Source organism: Ammospiza caudacuta, chromosome 13 (genome assembly GCF_027887145.1).
Source record: "Ammospiza caudacuta isolate bAmmCau1 chromosome 13, bAmmCau1.pri, whole genome shotgun sequence".
NCBI classification, from domain to species: domain Eukaryota; kingdom Metazoa; phylum Chordata; class Aves; order Passeriformes; family Passerellidae; genus Ammospiza; species Ammospiza caudacuta.
In genome coordinates this window covers 13,524,438-13,540,756 of record NC_080605.1, presented here as the reverse complement: position 1 = coordinate 13,540,756, position 16,319 = coordinate 13,524,438, and the positions used below count along the sequence as shown (strand labels likewise).

General features: G+C 44.5%; 1 protein-coding gene across 2 annotated transcripts; it reads right to left on the bottom strand.

Annotated features, from left to right (window-relative positions):
- Nucleotides 1-2,319: 2,319 nt before the first annotated feature.
- OSGIN1 (oxidative stress induced growth inhibitor 1) lies at nt 2,320-13,028 on the bottom strand. 2 transcript variants are annotated; one of them, XM_058813413.1, is made up of 6 exons: nt 12,908-13,028; nt 8,843-8,948; nt 6,281-6,417; nt 5,748-5,939; nt 5,336-5,427; nt 2,320-4,672 (listed from the first exon to the last, which is right to left on the bottom strand). In XM_058813413.1, the coding sequence occupies exons 2-6, from the start codon at nt 8,925-8,927 to the stop codon at nt 3,679-3,681; spliced, it is 1,500 nt and encodes a 499-aa protein (XP_058669396.1). In that variant the 5' UTR covers nt 8,928-8,948; nt 12,908-13,028; the 3' UTR covers nt 2,320-3,678. The 2 variants fall into 2 exon arrangements, with proteins under 2 accessions (XP_058669396.1, XP_058669397.1); XM_058813414.1 differs by lacking the exon at nt 12,908-13,028 and adding an exon at nt 11,920-12,712.
- Between the last annotated feature and the right edge of the window lie 3,291 nt (nt 13,029-16,319).

Below are 16,319 nucleotides of genomic sequence, written 5' to 3'. Positions count from 1 at the left end.
GAAACAAAAGCTCTCATTGAACGTGCTCCGACATCTCACAAGACCTTCGCCTAAGCAAAAAGCAGAAGCAGTAACTTTGTATTTTAATTGCATAATGAATGTACCTGAGTTCAGGCTTGTACACTCAGTTCTGCCACACCTACAGGTGATTAAAATACATCAGCCATGACCACAAGGACTCACAAACACAGTAAAATCAAAAAACCAGAATTCTGGTTTTTGTCTTCTTGGTAAACTTCAAATCTTCATTTGGGTTCTGAAGGCATCATTTTGCATTGTTCCTGGCAGGTCCCAGCAGGTCTCAGGAGCTTGTTCTGCTGAGGAGCCCTGAAGAAGGGAAAATGAGTCCCTGACATGGAGCCCTCGTTGTGGTGGGATGAGCATCACTTCTCAGCTGCAGCCAGAGCTCTGTATGAAAAAACCAATCCACCCTACCTAAACTGAGCTGAGCAGGAGCTGCTTGAGGCTCCCTGAGGGCCCTGCTCTGGTCACTGTGGCTGTGGGAGCTCCCCAGCGGCAGCAGGAGGGGACACAGAATGGCTGGCAGGGGACAGACAGAGGCAGGGCGGTCTCAGATGTCAAACCCCCGGCTGCCTCCCCAGGGAAGGCTCCAGGCTGGCCTGAGCAGCAGCACTGGAGATGGGGGAGGCATTTAGGTGTCCCCTGACAGAGCAGCGTCACCACCACAGGCAGAGCAGAGGCCCAGGAGGAGCCTGGTTTTATTCCTGGCCCCGGCACATGCTGCAGGTCAAGGTTGCAATGCTTGGGTGAATTGCACTCATAACAAGGCTGGTATCTGTTGAATCTCACAGCTGATTGTTTTGGAACAATAATTCACAGTTGCCTCCCTGGATACAGAGAGCTGAATGACAGCTTGGATGAGCAGCACACAGCCTTGCCCTGAGGACCTGCAGTTGATGACTAAACCACCAATTCTGCTATTGAGATTCTCCCCTTGGGGGCAGAATGTAGGATATTTTCTAAGCATCAATTGTGGAAAAACCCTCCCTTTCCGGTGCTGCAATTAGCTTGTCCCTCTTGGGCAGGAAGGGAGGTGATTTCAGACCCTCGGCTCCCCCAGCCAGGCTCAGGCTGCTGACCCAGTTAGGAGCTCTCCTGTGCAGGGCAAATTAGTGCAGCATAATGCAATATGGGATGCAGGAATGATCAGCATGAGCACTGTGACTTTGATCTCAGCCACGGGAAGGGCAGCATTTCACTTGACACCAATCTTGTGACCTCATTCCCAGCACATGCCAGTGCCCCTTGGTTCTTTTAAATGCTCTTTGGCTTTTGTTCTCCTCCTCATTTGCTTTGGAGACAGGAAGATGTAGCCAAAATCAGCATTTTCAGAGAGGTGAGCACTGATCACTGAACTTTTTTTTAGCAAAGGTTAGCTGCAGAAGATCACAGAAGCACATTATCCCTCCTTTGGAATGCTCACATTGCCGGGATAAGAGAATCAGGGGAAAGTACCAGCTCATGTAGAGAAATGCTGCCAAAGAGAGTCCTGGGGACACTGCCACCCCTCTGGCCACTGAGCAAGGACACAGACCAGGAAACTCATTCCCTCCACTCTCCTGTGTTCACAAAATACTGAGGGCACTTCAGTCTCAGCCTGCAGAGAAGAGTGAATATTGATATTTTTACACATTGAACCACTCCTCTCAGAGCTGTGCAGTGAAAATAATCCAAAACCACCAAACCTAGAGGCAGTAGTTAAGCTGCAATAGGGACAATTCAGCTAGTTAGGAAAATATCCTACAATTCTGGACAACAAAGGTGGAAAAATGTTGAACGGGGCAACCAAATGTTGATAGTGCAATCTGTGTCCTGGAAATAGTCAAAGCTTTCCCCAACAAGGCACTGAGCAACCAGGTCTAACTGAGCAACCTCTAACTTGAGTGGGGTTGGACCAGACACCTTCAAATCTAAACTGTCACCTTCTGATCTAGACTGTCCCAGCTGATTTACTGGCCTAGGCTGTGATCTGAGGCTATTTTGCAGACAGGAGGAGAGAGCAGGTGAACAGGAAAGAGATCGAAGATCCCCCAGGCAAGAACAAGCTTGGCAAATAACCTGGTTTGGCACTCTCAGCCTCACAAGAGGCAGGCACAGCACCTCACAAGGGTTCTTCATCCTACTGGAGAGACAAAGATAAATAGAGAAATTTCACAGTGGGGTCCTCCTAGGGAACAGAGGGATGGAGGATTTAGCAGGCACAAACCATGCCCTGGTACTCACCAGGAAGATGATGGTGATGAACAGTTCATTAGGTCCTCTCTGGGTCAGAGATTCAGAGGTAAAACAAACACAAGGTAAATCTGAAATCACTTTATTGAAAAGTTTCATACAAGAGTAGTCAGTCAGAGAAATTATTCAAGTGATACAGTAAGTCACAGACAAGCCCCTCTCACATCCCAACTCCAGGCCAATTCATTTACAGATGTCTTGTCCCAGTCAGTTTTTCAGGGCCTTCTGATGTCAGTGAGTTTCAGTGCAGCACAGGCAGCAGAGTCTGTTTTTACACCAAATTAAATTAGCTATGACAGAAATTTTTCCTGTGAGAGGCATGAAAGCCCCTGTAGGTCTGTTGAGAATGCTGCTTACAACATTAGGCACCATTGCCATCCACCCCAGCTGATTCAGAACAGACTGTAACAAAATATTCTGCCAATAAAAATATTTTAGAAAAACAGTATAAAAAGTTTTCATATATATATAGCATAAAGCTACCAAAAAGTGACTGTGCCATTTCCCCTCTTATACAAATAATATTTTTTTAAAAAACATAATACATTAGTAATTCACCCAGTATATAACATATTGCACCTTTCCAGAATCCTCTATGCAGCAGGAGCCCCATACAGTGCATGGGCATTCCAGGATGGACCTGCAGCTCCCCTTTAGTTCTGCCTGTTTCTACAGCAGCTGCCAAGAGTTTGGCTACCACAGGTTTAGGATTCAGAAAGCAGGAAGCTGCAAGATGGCAAACCAAGTATTTGCAAATCAATACCATTTCTTCTCAGGAAGGAGAAGAACCCATCACAGGAATCTCTTGATTTGTTAAAAGAATCATATATTCCTTGTTGCTGGTGTCAGTGAAACAATCCAGTTTTGAGTGCTTGTATGTCAGTTTTTACTGGCAGGATACGCCCCATGTGCCAGAGGTACCTGCAGCACCTGGCAGCGATTTCTGGCCTAGCAGGGACATACAGCCAAACCACAGGAGCACATAAAACCAGGTCAGTTTACTTTGTTCCATGACAAAACACTGTAAGACAGCAACAGACACAGTGTTGTGGGCCTGCTATCTGAAAATGATTAACATTGATTCCTCAATCCAATTTCCGGTCACCTGGAGGGTTTTAGATAGAAGAGCAATTCCTGTCTTGCCCTTGCTTTTCCAGGCATGAGCTTCAGTCCCAGTAACCATGCACAGGTACGCAGAAAAGGAGCTGAATTCCCAGGAACTGAAAACACTGCTGTGTGTGGAACCCACCCTGTATTTGGTCACCTAATCTTCCCAAATAACTCAGCAGGAATTTACTAACTCTCCATATAACCTTCAAGAATACCAGGAATGGCCTTTAGAATTGAGGACACCCAGATCAGATGATTTGATGGAAGGAGCTCTAACCCACCCTCACAGAGGCAGAACAGGGATGGGGATTTTTGTTAGGGGGGATTTTTGTTGGCTTTCTTTAGCAGAGAGCTGGCAGCAGCCAGAGCCCCTCCCTGCACAAAGCGCACAAAGTTATCTCCTGCCAGAGGCCCCAGGGCATAGAGCCCTTTCTCCTGAGTGCATTCATAGGTGAAGGGATCAACATCTATGGGATTCCTCTTGGGATTCACTGGCTGCTCACTGTCCAGGGCCAAGTCAGTGCCATTATTTGGCAGAAAGGAGAGGTTGGGGTTTGAGCCAGTTAGAACAAGAGCCATGGAAATTTTATAAGCTTTCTGACAGCCGTTCTTGTCTTGAAAGATGCATTTCTTGTCCTTGCCAAAGGAGAGCACGTGATGTTCAGGGAGGCTGATGTAGTGCTCATAGGGCCCTGCACAGGCAGCTGTCTGTTCTTTCATCATCTGGTGTACCTTGTGGTATTCAGGGTACATTGTTTTGGGAAGCTGGTTAAAAATAAGGCCAGGATCAGTGACTCGTCTCCGAAAAACGTGGATTACTGGAATATTGCAATGGTGAGCAAAGAGAATGGCATCAGCAGCTGTCAGACCAGCACCTACAATCAAGACTGGATCTGTCATGATGCCAACACTGTTATTCTTCACTGCTTCTTCAAGGGCAGACAGCTGGTGGTGGACATAGGAAAGGTTTTCTCCCTTGACCCCAAGCCAGGTAGGATTGTCATATGTTCCTGTAGCCAGGACCACATTTTCTGCATAGATGGAGAAGGCCTCTTTAACACCTTCCATAGTTTTGAAAAATCCATCCACCTGAAAGACCTCTGCACTTTTTTCATTAGAGCTCCAGATTGAGACACTATCCTCCTGCAGATCTTTCTGAGTGTGGTTGGAGATGCTCTCTGCACTCACTTTCCTCACAGAGGTCACAACAGTGCCACATCTGAAATTCTTCTGCAGTCCTTTCTTCACCACATAGTGCTGGTAATATTGAGCAATGTCTTCTGCTGTGGCTCTATTGTTTTTGAGGCCTCTGTAATAAAGGAAAAACAAAGGTCAAGCAGCAGTTAAGTAAGAGACTGGAATTTGTCCCCTCTTGCACTCAATGTATCCTAGAGCCATCTACCCTGGCACTACAGAGAAGACTGATCTAGTTTCCCTGACTTCAGCAAAGTTATTCCTGACACAGAGAGTTAACAGTCAGGTCCAGAAGCTGTTGGACACAGGCAGCTTTCTGTAGCACTAATCCCAACCCCAAGAACATGGCTGGTTATTTAAGCCTTCCTCTAATATCTTGCTTCCAGTCCATTTTTAACACCTGGACTTCTTAAGATTAATTGTGACTCATGTAAAGAGAGAATGCACAGCACCTCAGAGAATGCACAGCAGCAGGACTGATTGTGCTTGTCATCAGGGGCAGCAGCAGAAGCCAGGTGACCAGGATTTCAAGTTTTACTCAGAACTCTTGGTCACAGATTCATCTCCCCAGTGGGTGTGGAGAAGGACACATTCCAAGCAGCACTGCAACTTTATCTGAATCACTCAGTATAAAATAGACTGGCTTTGGGGTGCAGGAGAGTGTTCTTTCTCTCACTAAAATCATCCATAACAGATGGGTAGCTACATTCAAGAAGTCCATTCCAGGTTCTCTAAAAATCTCCAGATGTTTGCAGATGATCACACATGCATGTCTCACCTTTTCTTTTGCTTTAACCATTCTTTGAAAGGGAGATCTGGGAGTCCCATCCATTCCCCTTTGCTCAGGGTAAATATAGAGCCCTCTATAGACTGGAACAAGAAACAAAGAAAAATTACTTTAATTTTTTAATGTAAAAACTGAAAAACAACTTATCCATGTTTCAATATGGCACAGATGATTAAATCTGTAATCTCCTCTGATCTGCTGTCATGGATGAAACCATCCATGTTCTCCAAAAAGAACAAGAGATGGGGAATATAAAGGCTTGCTTTCCTTTTAAACTTTCACTTGTCTCTATATATAAGATGTAACACAGCTGACTGGGATTTTAGAGGAGCTTTTCTCTCTGCAGTCAGCACATTTGGCCATTACACAACACACAGACCCCAGCTGGCTCCAATTCACTTACATGCCAGGCCCCTCCAGGAGCGTTTCTGCCAAGGACCAGGTGGGGGATGGCTCTGTCAGGCTCATGCCACCAGCTGAGCACAGATTCTGCTGTCCCATCAAAGTCGGTGTCTGGCCGCTGCAGGGTGTCAAACAGGAGAGCCACGGGGCTGTGGGATCGTCCCTCCAAGCCTTCAGACAGATACTCCAGATCCTGCAGAGAGAAGGAGCAGATGCCCAAAGGGCATGTAGTGCCAGGCAGCAAACTGCTTCCATTCCATTTTTACTGCTTGTCACTCCAGCACCTCTGAGCAGTGGGCTTGGGCAGCTCATGTACTGGCACACAGACCTGGTCCTGCCCAAGGGCTGCCTCCAGGATCTTGGCAGCAATGCTGGCACTGCAGACAAGGGAGCTCTGGATTACAAAGCAAAATGCTTTGTGATTTGCTTAAGGCTCATTCTGTCTGTGTACTTTGAAAATCCAAACAAGGTAATCACCCATGATACACCCCTGGGATGCTTTGCTGGGATGTCGTAGTTTATCTTTACACACACCTGGTCCAAAACAGAGACTTCTGGTGCCTCTTCCAGTTTTCTCTGAAGAATAGGATGAGGATGAAGAGCATGTCTTTTGAAGTAAGGGGTGTAACCTGACAGCAAATATGAGAGACAGATTCCTGAAGGTCCATTCCCTGAAAAAAACAATTGAGAAGAGTTTATGCTTCTGGAGATAGAGCAGCTCTTTGAGAAGTGTTTCTAATATGCAGACCAATTCAAAAGACATGACACTGCTATGGATACACTGATATGGATCCTGTTCCAGAATGCAGTTATTGGATGGAGTTGGGGAAGACATTTCACCCTTCACTTCACTTGCTCCAATTTGCATTGCAAGGTCCTTAGAACTTGCTGAAAAGACACAGGGTTAAATAAGTCAGAGGCTGCCCTCACCTGAAGCTTGAAGTCTCTAGCATGGTGATGATGAATGGAGTTATTTCTCTAAAACTAGGGGTTTAGAAGCTGATCACAGGCTGACCAGGGGCCTCAGCTCTCCTGGAAGCAGATTTCACACCACTGCAGAGTAGTTCTGTGCACAGGATACAAGATCCAGAAAAGATGGTAGCTATTGAAGTGAAGGGGAACCAGCTGTTCTCAGCAGGAAATTCCATCTTTTCAGGGATATTTGGCAATACAGCTTTGACTAATGGGTCTTGAGGACACTTTCAAATGGGAAGCAGCCCTACTGTGGTACTGCAGTGTGTTAAGGAAAGTCTCTCTGCCATGCCAAGACAAGCCCACAGAACACAGCACTGAACAGGTTGCAGGATGGCTGAACCCCTTTGCTGACCACCCAACAGCCAGGGGGAAAAACTAGATCAGTGTGACTCCAAAGCCCAGTGAGAGTAGCCTGTGGAAAGTTTGCACATGGCTGTTCTCCAGCATGTTCAATATTTCACAGTGTCTGTGTCTCTGCCAGCCTGTCTGGCTGCCCAAAATCCACGACAATACAGTGACGAGGAGGGGAGAGAGCCCAAGTGACAGCAGCCTCTTGACACAGTGCCAGTGCTCAAGGGTGGCTGGAGCAAAGGCTGATCCTTGAGGATTCCAAAAAAGTGAGGTCACGGCTGTAAAGCCAACAGTGAGCTATGTGAGGGGCAGCCCGTGTCACAGCAGGGGACAAAGGCTGCTGTGCTGACACCAACCAGCAGCTGCAGGTCAGCGTTTGGAATATTCCACTTGCAGGAAAGTTAGCCAAAACCAACAGCAGCAGACACTAAAAACAAACTAAACTGCAGCTATAGTAAAATATAACCAATTTCAGGTCACCACTTTGCTTTAGGAAGTACAAGGAGGTACCTAAGCCAAACTTCACCACCTGAGCACGCAACACTCAGAGGATTTATTCTGAAGCACATCTAAGTTTGACATGGATGATCACAAGAACATCTGGGGCTCAAGATGTTTTAAAATGCAACTGCTTCCATGAGGCTGCCAGCAGAGCTGAGGCAGCACACTGCCTTCCTGGAGCAGGGCCTGGGGAAGTGGCTGGAGCCTTCATGCTGTGTTGTCCAGCTGCAGGGAAACATCAGGGCTGCTTCAGCCCCACAGCCTCCTCAGAGTGCAGCTCTTCCCAGTGCTGCTTCTGAGGCTTCAGGGGCACCTCCACCCTGGCTCCCTGTACAGGTGCACTAGGGAGGCACCAAAATATCCTCCTTCCCACCCTAGAGACTTGTACCATGAGCAGCACAAAGGCATTCTCAGATAAAAACTTGCTGGCAGTAGTGTCCTTGTCAAAGCTGCTGTTAGCAGGGATTAGGGGTGATGGATGCAGTGCTCTGACTTTGGAGCAGCTCCCTGGGGGCTTTGAATTCAGTGACAGATAAGGAGGGAAGCCAGCTCTGCAAGGCATGGGACACATGCTCAGAGGAGCAAGGTCCAGCACCTCCACAGCTCATGGCTGGTCACAGGGGAAGGCTCTGACATCATTACTTTGCTCAAGAATCACCTCACACTGCAAGATCCCTCTTGAAGTTAGTTGAAGACAGTTATTATATAACCTGGATTTTTTAACTGGTTTTAAACTGGTTTTAAAACTGCATTTTATCAGTCTATTAAATCTGCACAAAATCAGTGTAGCTCACTCATGTTTTAAAAGAAATCTGTGAAAAAATTCAAGAAAGCTTAACAGCATCTGGAGTACTTTCTAAACAGACATAATGGTGGAAAAGCTCACACAAACCTATCTTCAATTCAAGCACTACAGATAATCCCAGCAAGCTGATTACCTATCTGTACTGAAAAGGTTTCAAATCTTTCTAAATATCCAACAGAGAAAAAGCAGGGTGAGTTGAACTGATGCTCAAAAGGTTACCAATTTCACCATTAAAAATAGGTATGTGTTTTAATTTGTAAAATATCTTGTTCCTTACTTCTCACAACTCTGAGAGGTCTCTCAGTGTTATAGGAAGTCTGGCTGTCTGGAAAGGATGCAGAAACAGCAGTCAGGCATTTCTGCCTTGAGTGAGAACATGTGGAAGTGGAACAGAATTAAAGGTAGCAAGTCCAAAGCAACAACAGCACAGGAGAGCCCAGCAGTGCTGGCAGGAGAGGACTTACCTATGATCACAACAGGAATTGTCTTGAGCCCACTCCTGTTTGTAGGCCTGGTCACTAATGGACATATCTTCCCATCTGGAAGCATTTATGCTCTGGAATCCACCTGCTGAAATAAATATGTTTTGAATTATTTTCATTCTTTGACAAAAAACCACAAGGAAACAAACAAGAAAAACCCCACAAGGTTTTCTCCAGCCCACAAACTGAGGCTAATCTAAAGTACTATTACCCTTGCATTGCAGACTGTCACATTACACTTCCACACTCAGGACAGACCTCCTTATCTTTTTCTCCTCCTGACCCCAAAATCAAAGGAGGATTTTCTGATTATGCACCACAAAATGGGGACACAACAGTTATCTTTCTTTTTCAGACATGAATTCCAGTTACTCCAGGATAACTGGCAATTTCAGCAACCCTCTGAATACATTAAATGAAGTGTTGCACCTTGTTATAAAAACTTCATTTCTGACACTACTCTGTAGAAAATGGTATCATTATCTCAAACAATTTTTTAAGTAACTTGTGCATTTACTGGTAAGTGAAATAAACCTGACATAAGACTTTTGCCCAAAGGCTGGAAATCTCCTGGCTGCATTTTCAAATAGGTACCATTCTATCACTATATGTTTTTTTGAGAAGTGCAAGTTTAGTTCTGGAACCTCCTTTCTCAATTTTCCAGAAAATAGAGAGTTCTAGGTCTGAACAAGTAAATAACAAGTCTTTGAATAAAACATGCATCATAATTATCTTGGAGACAAAGGTGTCATTAGAGTGGAATCTACAAAACTAATCTAATAATTATGTAAACATCCAGTGAACAGTGAATGCTTCTGCCATTTCTGCAGGAATCCTACCACGTCAAACAATGACTTTAGTTTTCCATGGAATTCAACTCTACTGTCACTAACCTAGAGAAGTTATTTTTACCACAATAAATGTGAGATTTCTGAAAATCAGCATAAGCTTTAAAGTTATTCTACAGAAAATATTTTCTTTTATAAAACCCTTATTGTCATTTTGGAAAGCTAAGCAAAATCCATGGAATAGCACAACTTTGTCCAGTAGGGCACACTCTCCACAGCCTTTCCAAGTGCAGAGATCTTTGGCAAGTGCACCAGACACTGCCATAAGGCCTGGCACATCACTGCCTTTGACACAGGTATTGCAGCAAATGTTTTCCTGCAGTGTAATGCCCCTCTTTGGGGCTGACATTTACATCACAGCAGCTCCAGCACAGCACTGCTCACTGACTGGGCAGCCAGGAAACCACCAGGGAGTCCACAATTCACAGATTCCAGGCTTCAGCAGGGGTGCTGTGAGTGCATTTGCTTGCAGGGATGTGACAGCTCTCATGCACACCAGTGTACAGCCATGGCTGGGCTCAACAGCTCCATTCCAACATAACCAGGTTCATCACATAAAATTAATTCAAAACTAGCAGCCTTGGCCAAATGTTTGGATCACAGTTTAGTGACACTTACTGGCTGCCTGTTACCACTTAACTCAGCATTAGTTCTAAGACTGTTATGCATTTTGCCTGACAGGGCATGAACCACTTAAATGACATTATAGTTGTGCTTTCTAATTTAAGTAATTTGAAGCATCTAGCTTTGAAGAGAGTTGGATCTCAACGAAACTTATGTTCCCAATTTAATTGGGACTCAAAGGTAGTTGTATTTACTAGAGAAGATGAGCTCCCCTTGAAACCTCCCCGCAGCCCTGGATGCTGTGGGAGCACAGCCCAACCACTCAAGGATCTCCCCAGCCTTTTGGGTTCTGCCACATTAACCAAAACCTGCACCTCCTTTAGCAGACTGTGCTCTAAGTTCCCCCAAATAATTCCTTCCCACAAAGCTCCAGAGCTGCAATTAGCAGAATTCAGCACCAGCAGCTGGGACTGCCAGAGACACCAAAGGAACAGGACACTGGTGTGACCAGTCATGTGTTCCCCTCAAACCAGTGAACTGCAGCATCCAGCTGCAGGTCAGCAGAAATTTCTTCTCCATGATAACAAATAACCCCTCTTCATCACTGTATTATACAAGAAGAGAAGTTCTTATTAATTTTTCCTAACACAGAGTACACATCCTATTTCTGTGAAGCTCCTGGGAGCCTGGAAGAGGGAAGCAACACCTCTGGGAGCAATCTTGCAGGTTTCTGCTCCACAGCTCCCTGCAGCAGCATGCCTGGGAAAGCTGCATGCACATCTGTGGGATTTTAGCTGGAACAAGGACTCTGACCAGCCCAGCAGAGCACAGGGCAGCAGCTTCAGGGCAGCAGCAGAGGCACACACACACAGAGAAGGAGCTGCCAGGCTGTTTGTAAGGCATGAGCACAGCCTCACACTGCTGGCTGCCAGCACGTTTCTGGGGGAGCCTGAAGGGGACAAAAAAGGCACAAGGCAGGAGAGGACAGGCTGGCAGTGCTGTTTGCTTTAGAGGAAGGTTGCCTTGGCTCCTGGCCATCGCACCGTGCCACCCCTCTCCACCCTGATAAAGCACAGAGCAGCAGCTGCTCACTGATAACTCCTGCTGCCACCCTCCCCCTGCTTTCTGCACCTCCTGGCACATGAAAGAGGAGCATTTTCTGCAATTAAACCAAATTTTAATAGCTGGAGGAGCATAATTGTTAGTCTGATGAAATTTGGGCTAGTCTCTTTCACATCCTATAGCTGCCATCTCTATAATTCATAGTTATTAACTCTTATTTTTAAGTAGAAAGTGAATCAGGTGCTGAACCTGTTTATAGCTATTCCCATCCTGTTGGCTAAAGGTTTGACTTCTGGGGGTAAAACTCAGAGGATCTCAGGCATTGTAGTTTTGGGCCAAACATTCACCTTTCCTCCCATTAGATGTTAAGGTGGATTATTTTAATTACTTAATTACATTTTTTTTTCAGTCTTAGACTCCATTACCTCAAAACCTGGGCAGCTAATACAGTGTAGAGGAAAGCCTGTTCTTGCAGAGGCCATTGCAAAGCAGCAGGACATTGAAGTTCACTGCCAATCTAATCTGAACTAGTTAGCACCAGGAAAAAGCCTGAGACAACAAGAAACTTAAGAGTGTTCTTCTCACCCTCCTTTTATGTAGTGTGGGCTGCTGGGCACTCACACTTAGTCAGCTTAGTGACACTGAGTTTGGCTCCTGCTTTGAGCTTCCTACTTTAAACGAATGTCCTTTTCCTTCTCCTCATTTGGGAGAAGGCAGCAAGTTTCACAACTTGGCTTCTTGCTGCTTCCAAAGCATTCCAGTGTCTGTGTGATGTTACATAATTGTTTCTGGCTGCAACGCTCCCAGCTCACTCTGGGCCAGGCTCTGCATACCTTCCCTCGCGTCCAGAGGGACTGGAGCTCACAAACTCGGTCAGTGTGGCTCTCACCAGCCCCAGGCTGCCAGCCTGAAACAGGCTTCAAGGGAGCAAATGAAAAAGCAAAGGCACGTTTAGCAAGACAAGGGCACTCTGTGATCCTCGGAGAAATACAAAGCCAGGTTACATCAGCCATGTGCAGACAGCTCTCTCTGTAACGGCCATGAGATTTTGCTAAAGGAAGAATCACCATGTGATTCTTGGTGATTCTTGGCCTGAACACACTTGGTGTTCAGGCCAGGTGTGGCCTGAACAGCACATGGGGAGAGCTCAAGAGAGCAATGCAGTTGGGGTATAAACAATGGGGGAGTTTAACAAAGGTACCACAAAACTCAGTTTTAAACAATTCTAACAGAGATGTGACAATGGTTTTCTTCAGCTTAATTTCCTCATCAACTCACTTGTCTCACGAGGTTAATATTTAACTAATTAGTACTTTAAAAAAAAAAAAGGCAGAGATCTTGACAGCTTTTACATTTTATACTTCCCTACAAGTTTCAGAAGCTGTTCTCTCCTTACAGCATCACTCTTGCATGTCAGGCCAGTTACCCCCCAAACACAATTAAAACTATGTGGAAAAAAATTCAACTTTGTGGTATGTAATAACACCTTTCTAAAAACACCCCTGTGATAGCCAGAAACAGATGTTAGGGTACACCAGACAGAGCTCTCTGCACTTATTTGGAGCCTTCTTACCTTTAGCAGCAGGTCTGATGAGAGGTGGGATCTTTGTGAGAGTGATTGTACACTCAGGAGAGCCAACCAAACTACAAGCCTGGAATCCTCTCTCTGCTCCAAGACAGCTGTTTAAATATAGTAGGCAACCAGCAGCAAGAGAGGAGAGGAGGAGCCAAAGGGGCTGGAGGTGGAGCAAGGAAAATACTAATAAGCATGACTCAGCAGGAATATTTCCCTTCCCAGCTCCTGAATGAATGCAGAGAAACTTCCTTAGTAATGTTCAGCTGACTAATGTGACTACAGCAAAAGCAGGATTACAGGAACCATGCCTGTCAGAAGTCCTGCACTGAACAAATTTTCCATTTTTAACCCTCAGGACAACACAGATACACAGTGGGTCTGAAAAGATTGATTTCAGTTTGTGTTTCTTTTTCTTCAGTGAGATGAAGTGTTATAAACCTTTTGCACAGTAGCAGTAAAATGAGTTAAACTGCTTGCATAAAACCCAGAACCCACCAGGGGTTCCATGCAAGGTATCTTACTCAATTCAGGGAATAATTGATCTGGCTTGCTAAATTTAAAATGCCCTTCACAAATGGAATACCTTTATCCCAAAGTGTTCAGTTCAAGTAGTAAATGAAGCACACGTTTATCTCTGTGGCCATCTGTTTGGAAACCACAATTTCCAGGAAATAGGGCTGCTGATACACAGTTAAAGTGCATACTTTCATTCATTGATCTAAAAGATAAAAGCAGTTCTTGAGAAGGATTTCTGCTCTCATGACTCCCATCAGAGCAGAATACTTAATATAAAGCTCTGTTTTAATTCCACCAGAATAAGTTGTTTTAATAAATGTGAGGCAATTGCTTCACTCAAAGTTTAGTTACCAGTCAATCCTTTGCAAAATCTGACTCAGTAAATGCTGTCAGACTGGAGAGGGTGGGGGGAGAGGGCTAAGGGCTCTTTCCAGTTTCCTGGGCCTTTATCCAAGGGAGCATTTGCACAGAGCTCTTAAATAACTCATACTGATTTTTTGACAGGAAAGGCTTTTATATGCATTATTCAGACATTTATTGGCATGTAACCAATGCGTCCATGTCAGCCATGGAAAAATTAAGCTTTCAGAGAAAATAAGGCATTTGTTTGCTTAGGTGATTTAAGATTGCCCTGTTACTAGGTTTTTCAAATCTGTCTTCAATACATTGCAGTGTTGCATGTGAAACATTGTAGAACAAAGATGTTCAAGCCCATACTTGCTGATACCATAGATACAAGACAAAACCATATATGATGCTTTGGCTTTGTACTAAGGAAAATAAGGAATACTTCTTGTGTGTGCAAATCTTCAGAAATAAAGTTGTTCTCTCTTGTAAAAAATAAGAGATCCTATCCATTTTCTACTAGAATTTATAAAACTAGAATCTGTATTACCTTTGCAAATAAAGCCAGGATGGCTTTCCAAAAGCACAAGCTCTATCCTAGTTTTGTGCACAGTACAGTTCTTTACAGGAAAACGTTCATGTACACTAACCCACTGCCCTTTATTTGTTTGTACAATAAGACCATTGAACATAGCAATTTGGGAGCTTCTTTTCTGATATCCCTTTTGATATCCCTATCTTGATATTCCAGGAAACATATCACACAGAATAGACATATATCAAAGTAACTGTTTCTCCTTGTGTACCTTGACCTCAAACAAATGATTCAGCCCAACACTTTGGATAAACTTTCTAGAAGAAGAAGTAATTGAGCAATCTGTAGTTGGCCTTGCAGCCAGCCCTTGACCTACAAACTCATGTAATTCACTTCTATTTTTTTCCTGAACTGACAAAGCCATTTTGGTGGTGCACACATTTACGGACAAAGCCATAACATTGTACTGGGGAATACATTGCACCTGAACCAACCCCTGTTTCCTTAGAAAGAAATTTCCTTGTTACTTATTGACTTTTCACCTCAGGTTATGTAAGTCCTACCTGTCCATCTCCTGCTAATGAAACCTGTTGGGTAGCCCTGATTCTGCTGTCTCCTGATGTGGGGGAGCTCAAGCTGTGGTGTCAGAATTCATTGCTGACAGCTCATGGCAGAAACTTTCCTACAGCACCTCTCCAGCATCCACCCTTCCCTCTAGCCAGCCTTAAGGTGTACCAGACTGCTAAATTATCCTGACAAACAACATTGTTTCACTCATTAGAACTTCATGTTCTGTTGGTTTTTCATAATGATAGGAACACTCCCAGTGTGATCCTCCTGGGCCACTGTAGTGCTTTGATGCTTTGGTGTTTGTCTCAATTATGGTAAAACAGAAATCTAAAATTCTGCATGTTTTATGGCTAAGAGAATATTAAGTGTTCCATTCACTCACACACAGAATGCAGAACATTTAATCTAAGACAAAATACAAAATCAAGTGTTGGAAAATCTGATCGAGTATCGTGGTTCCACATGGTCTCTGTGCAGAACCTAAAACCCAGCTTCACTTTGTTGTTGCCTAAATCATCTCCACCTTTATCACCCAGGAAAGCTTACACTTAGAGTTATATGTTAGCTTAGATACCAAAACTAGGACCCACATTTGTAATTATAATAATTAGTTTGACATTAATACTGTGACAGTTTGCCAGGTTTCTTTTTGCTTCAGCTAAGAAAACCTACATTTGCCACCAACACCACAACCCAGACCACATCAGCAAGATGATGTAAATGTTGTGGCGGCCCCCAGTCTGAAGCAGCAGGTTGTGGCCATACCACCTCAGAGAGCAGTTGGCTGTCTGAGAAATGTGACTTGCTCTGCTCAATGACAGAGGTAAAAAAGGCTGGGAAGTCCCAGACAATTGCTGAGTCTGACAGAAAAAGCAGCTTAGGCAATGCTGGAAGTATGAGACCCATTTCTGCTCTCAGTTAAACTTGTGACTTCCTACATGTGTTTGTGCTTTCACATGGCTTCCTCTAAAGACAGATTTGGCCCAGACCACATTTCCCAACTTTCCCATGTCCCTGCCAAGGCCATATCTGTTATGTGTTCATACCTCTTTTTGCACTGTTTAGGCAGCTGGGTCCAAAGGAAGAGAAGTAAAGGTTCACTGCACCCTTTTGTTGTTCACAGGGACATTGACCTCCCAGTCACATAAATGATTGAAATGGTTTTTTCTTAGTAACTTGCTAAATTGTTTAAGGAAAGTAAAAAAAGCAAAACCTTACATTTTGCTGGAACTATTGTAAGACGGTGATTTTTGCTTTTCCCTGCTTTCAATTAATTACCTTGAAATCATTCCCTGTCTGTTCAAAGAGGGTTGTCTTCCCAAAGCAATGAGATGAAACCAAAGAATTTCACCACCCTTCACTGGCCAGGGGCATCAGCCACTTCCACCAATTTATGGTGAAAACAGCTGTTAGGAAATAAACCTGGGGAGGTGACAATCAACC

What these genes read in the sequence shown, in the direction of transcription:
- OSGIN1 (XM_058813413.1), bottom strand. Translation starts at nt 8,927, where the DNA reads ATGCTTCCAGATGGGAAGATATGTCCATTAGTGACCAGGCCTACAAAC. An exon ending in AATTCCTGTTGTGATCATAG is followed by an intron (nt 6,418 to 8,842) that starts GTAAGTCCTCTC and finishes TGTTTTTTTCAG; the next exon opens with GGAATGGACCTTCAGGAATC. An exon ending in CTCCTGGAGGGGCCTGGCAT is followed by an intron (nt 5,428 to 5,747) that starts GTAAGTGAATTG and finishes TTCTTGTTCCAG; the next exon opens with TCTATAGAGGGCTCTATATT.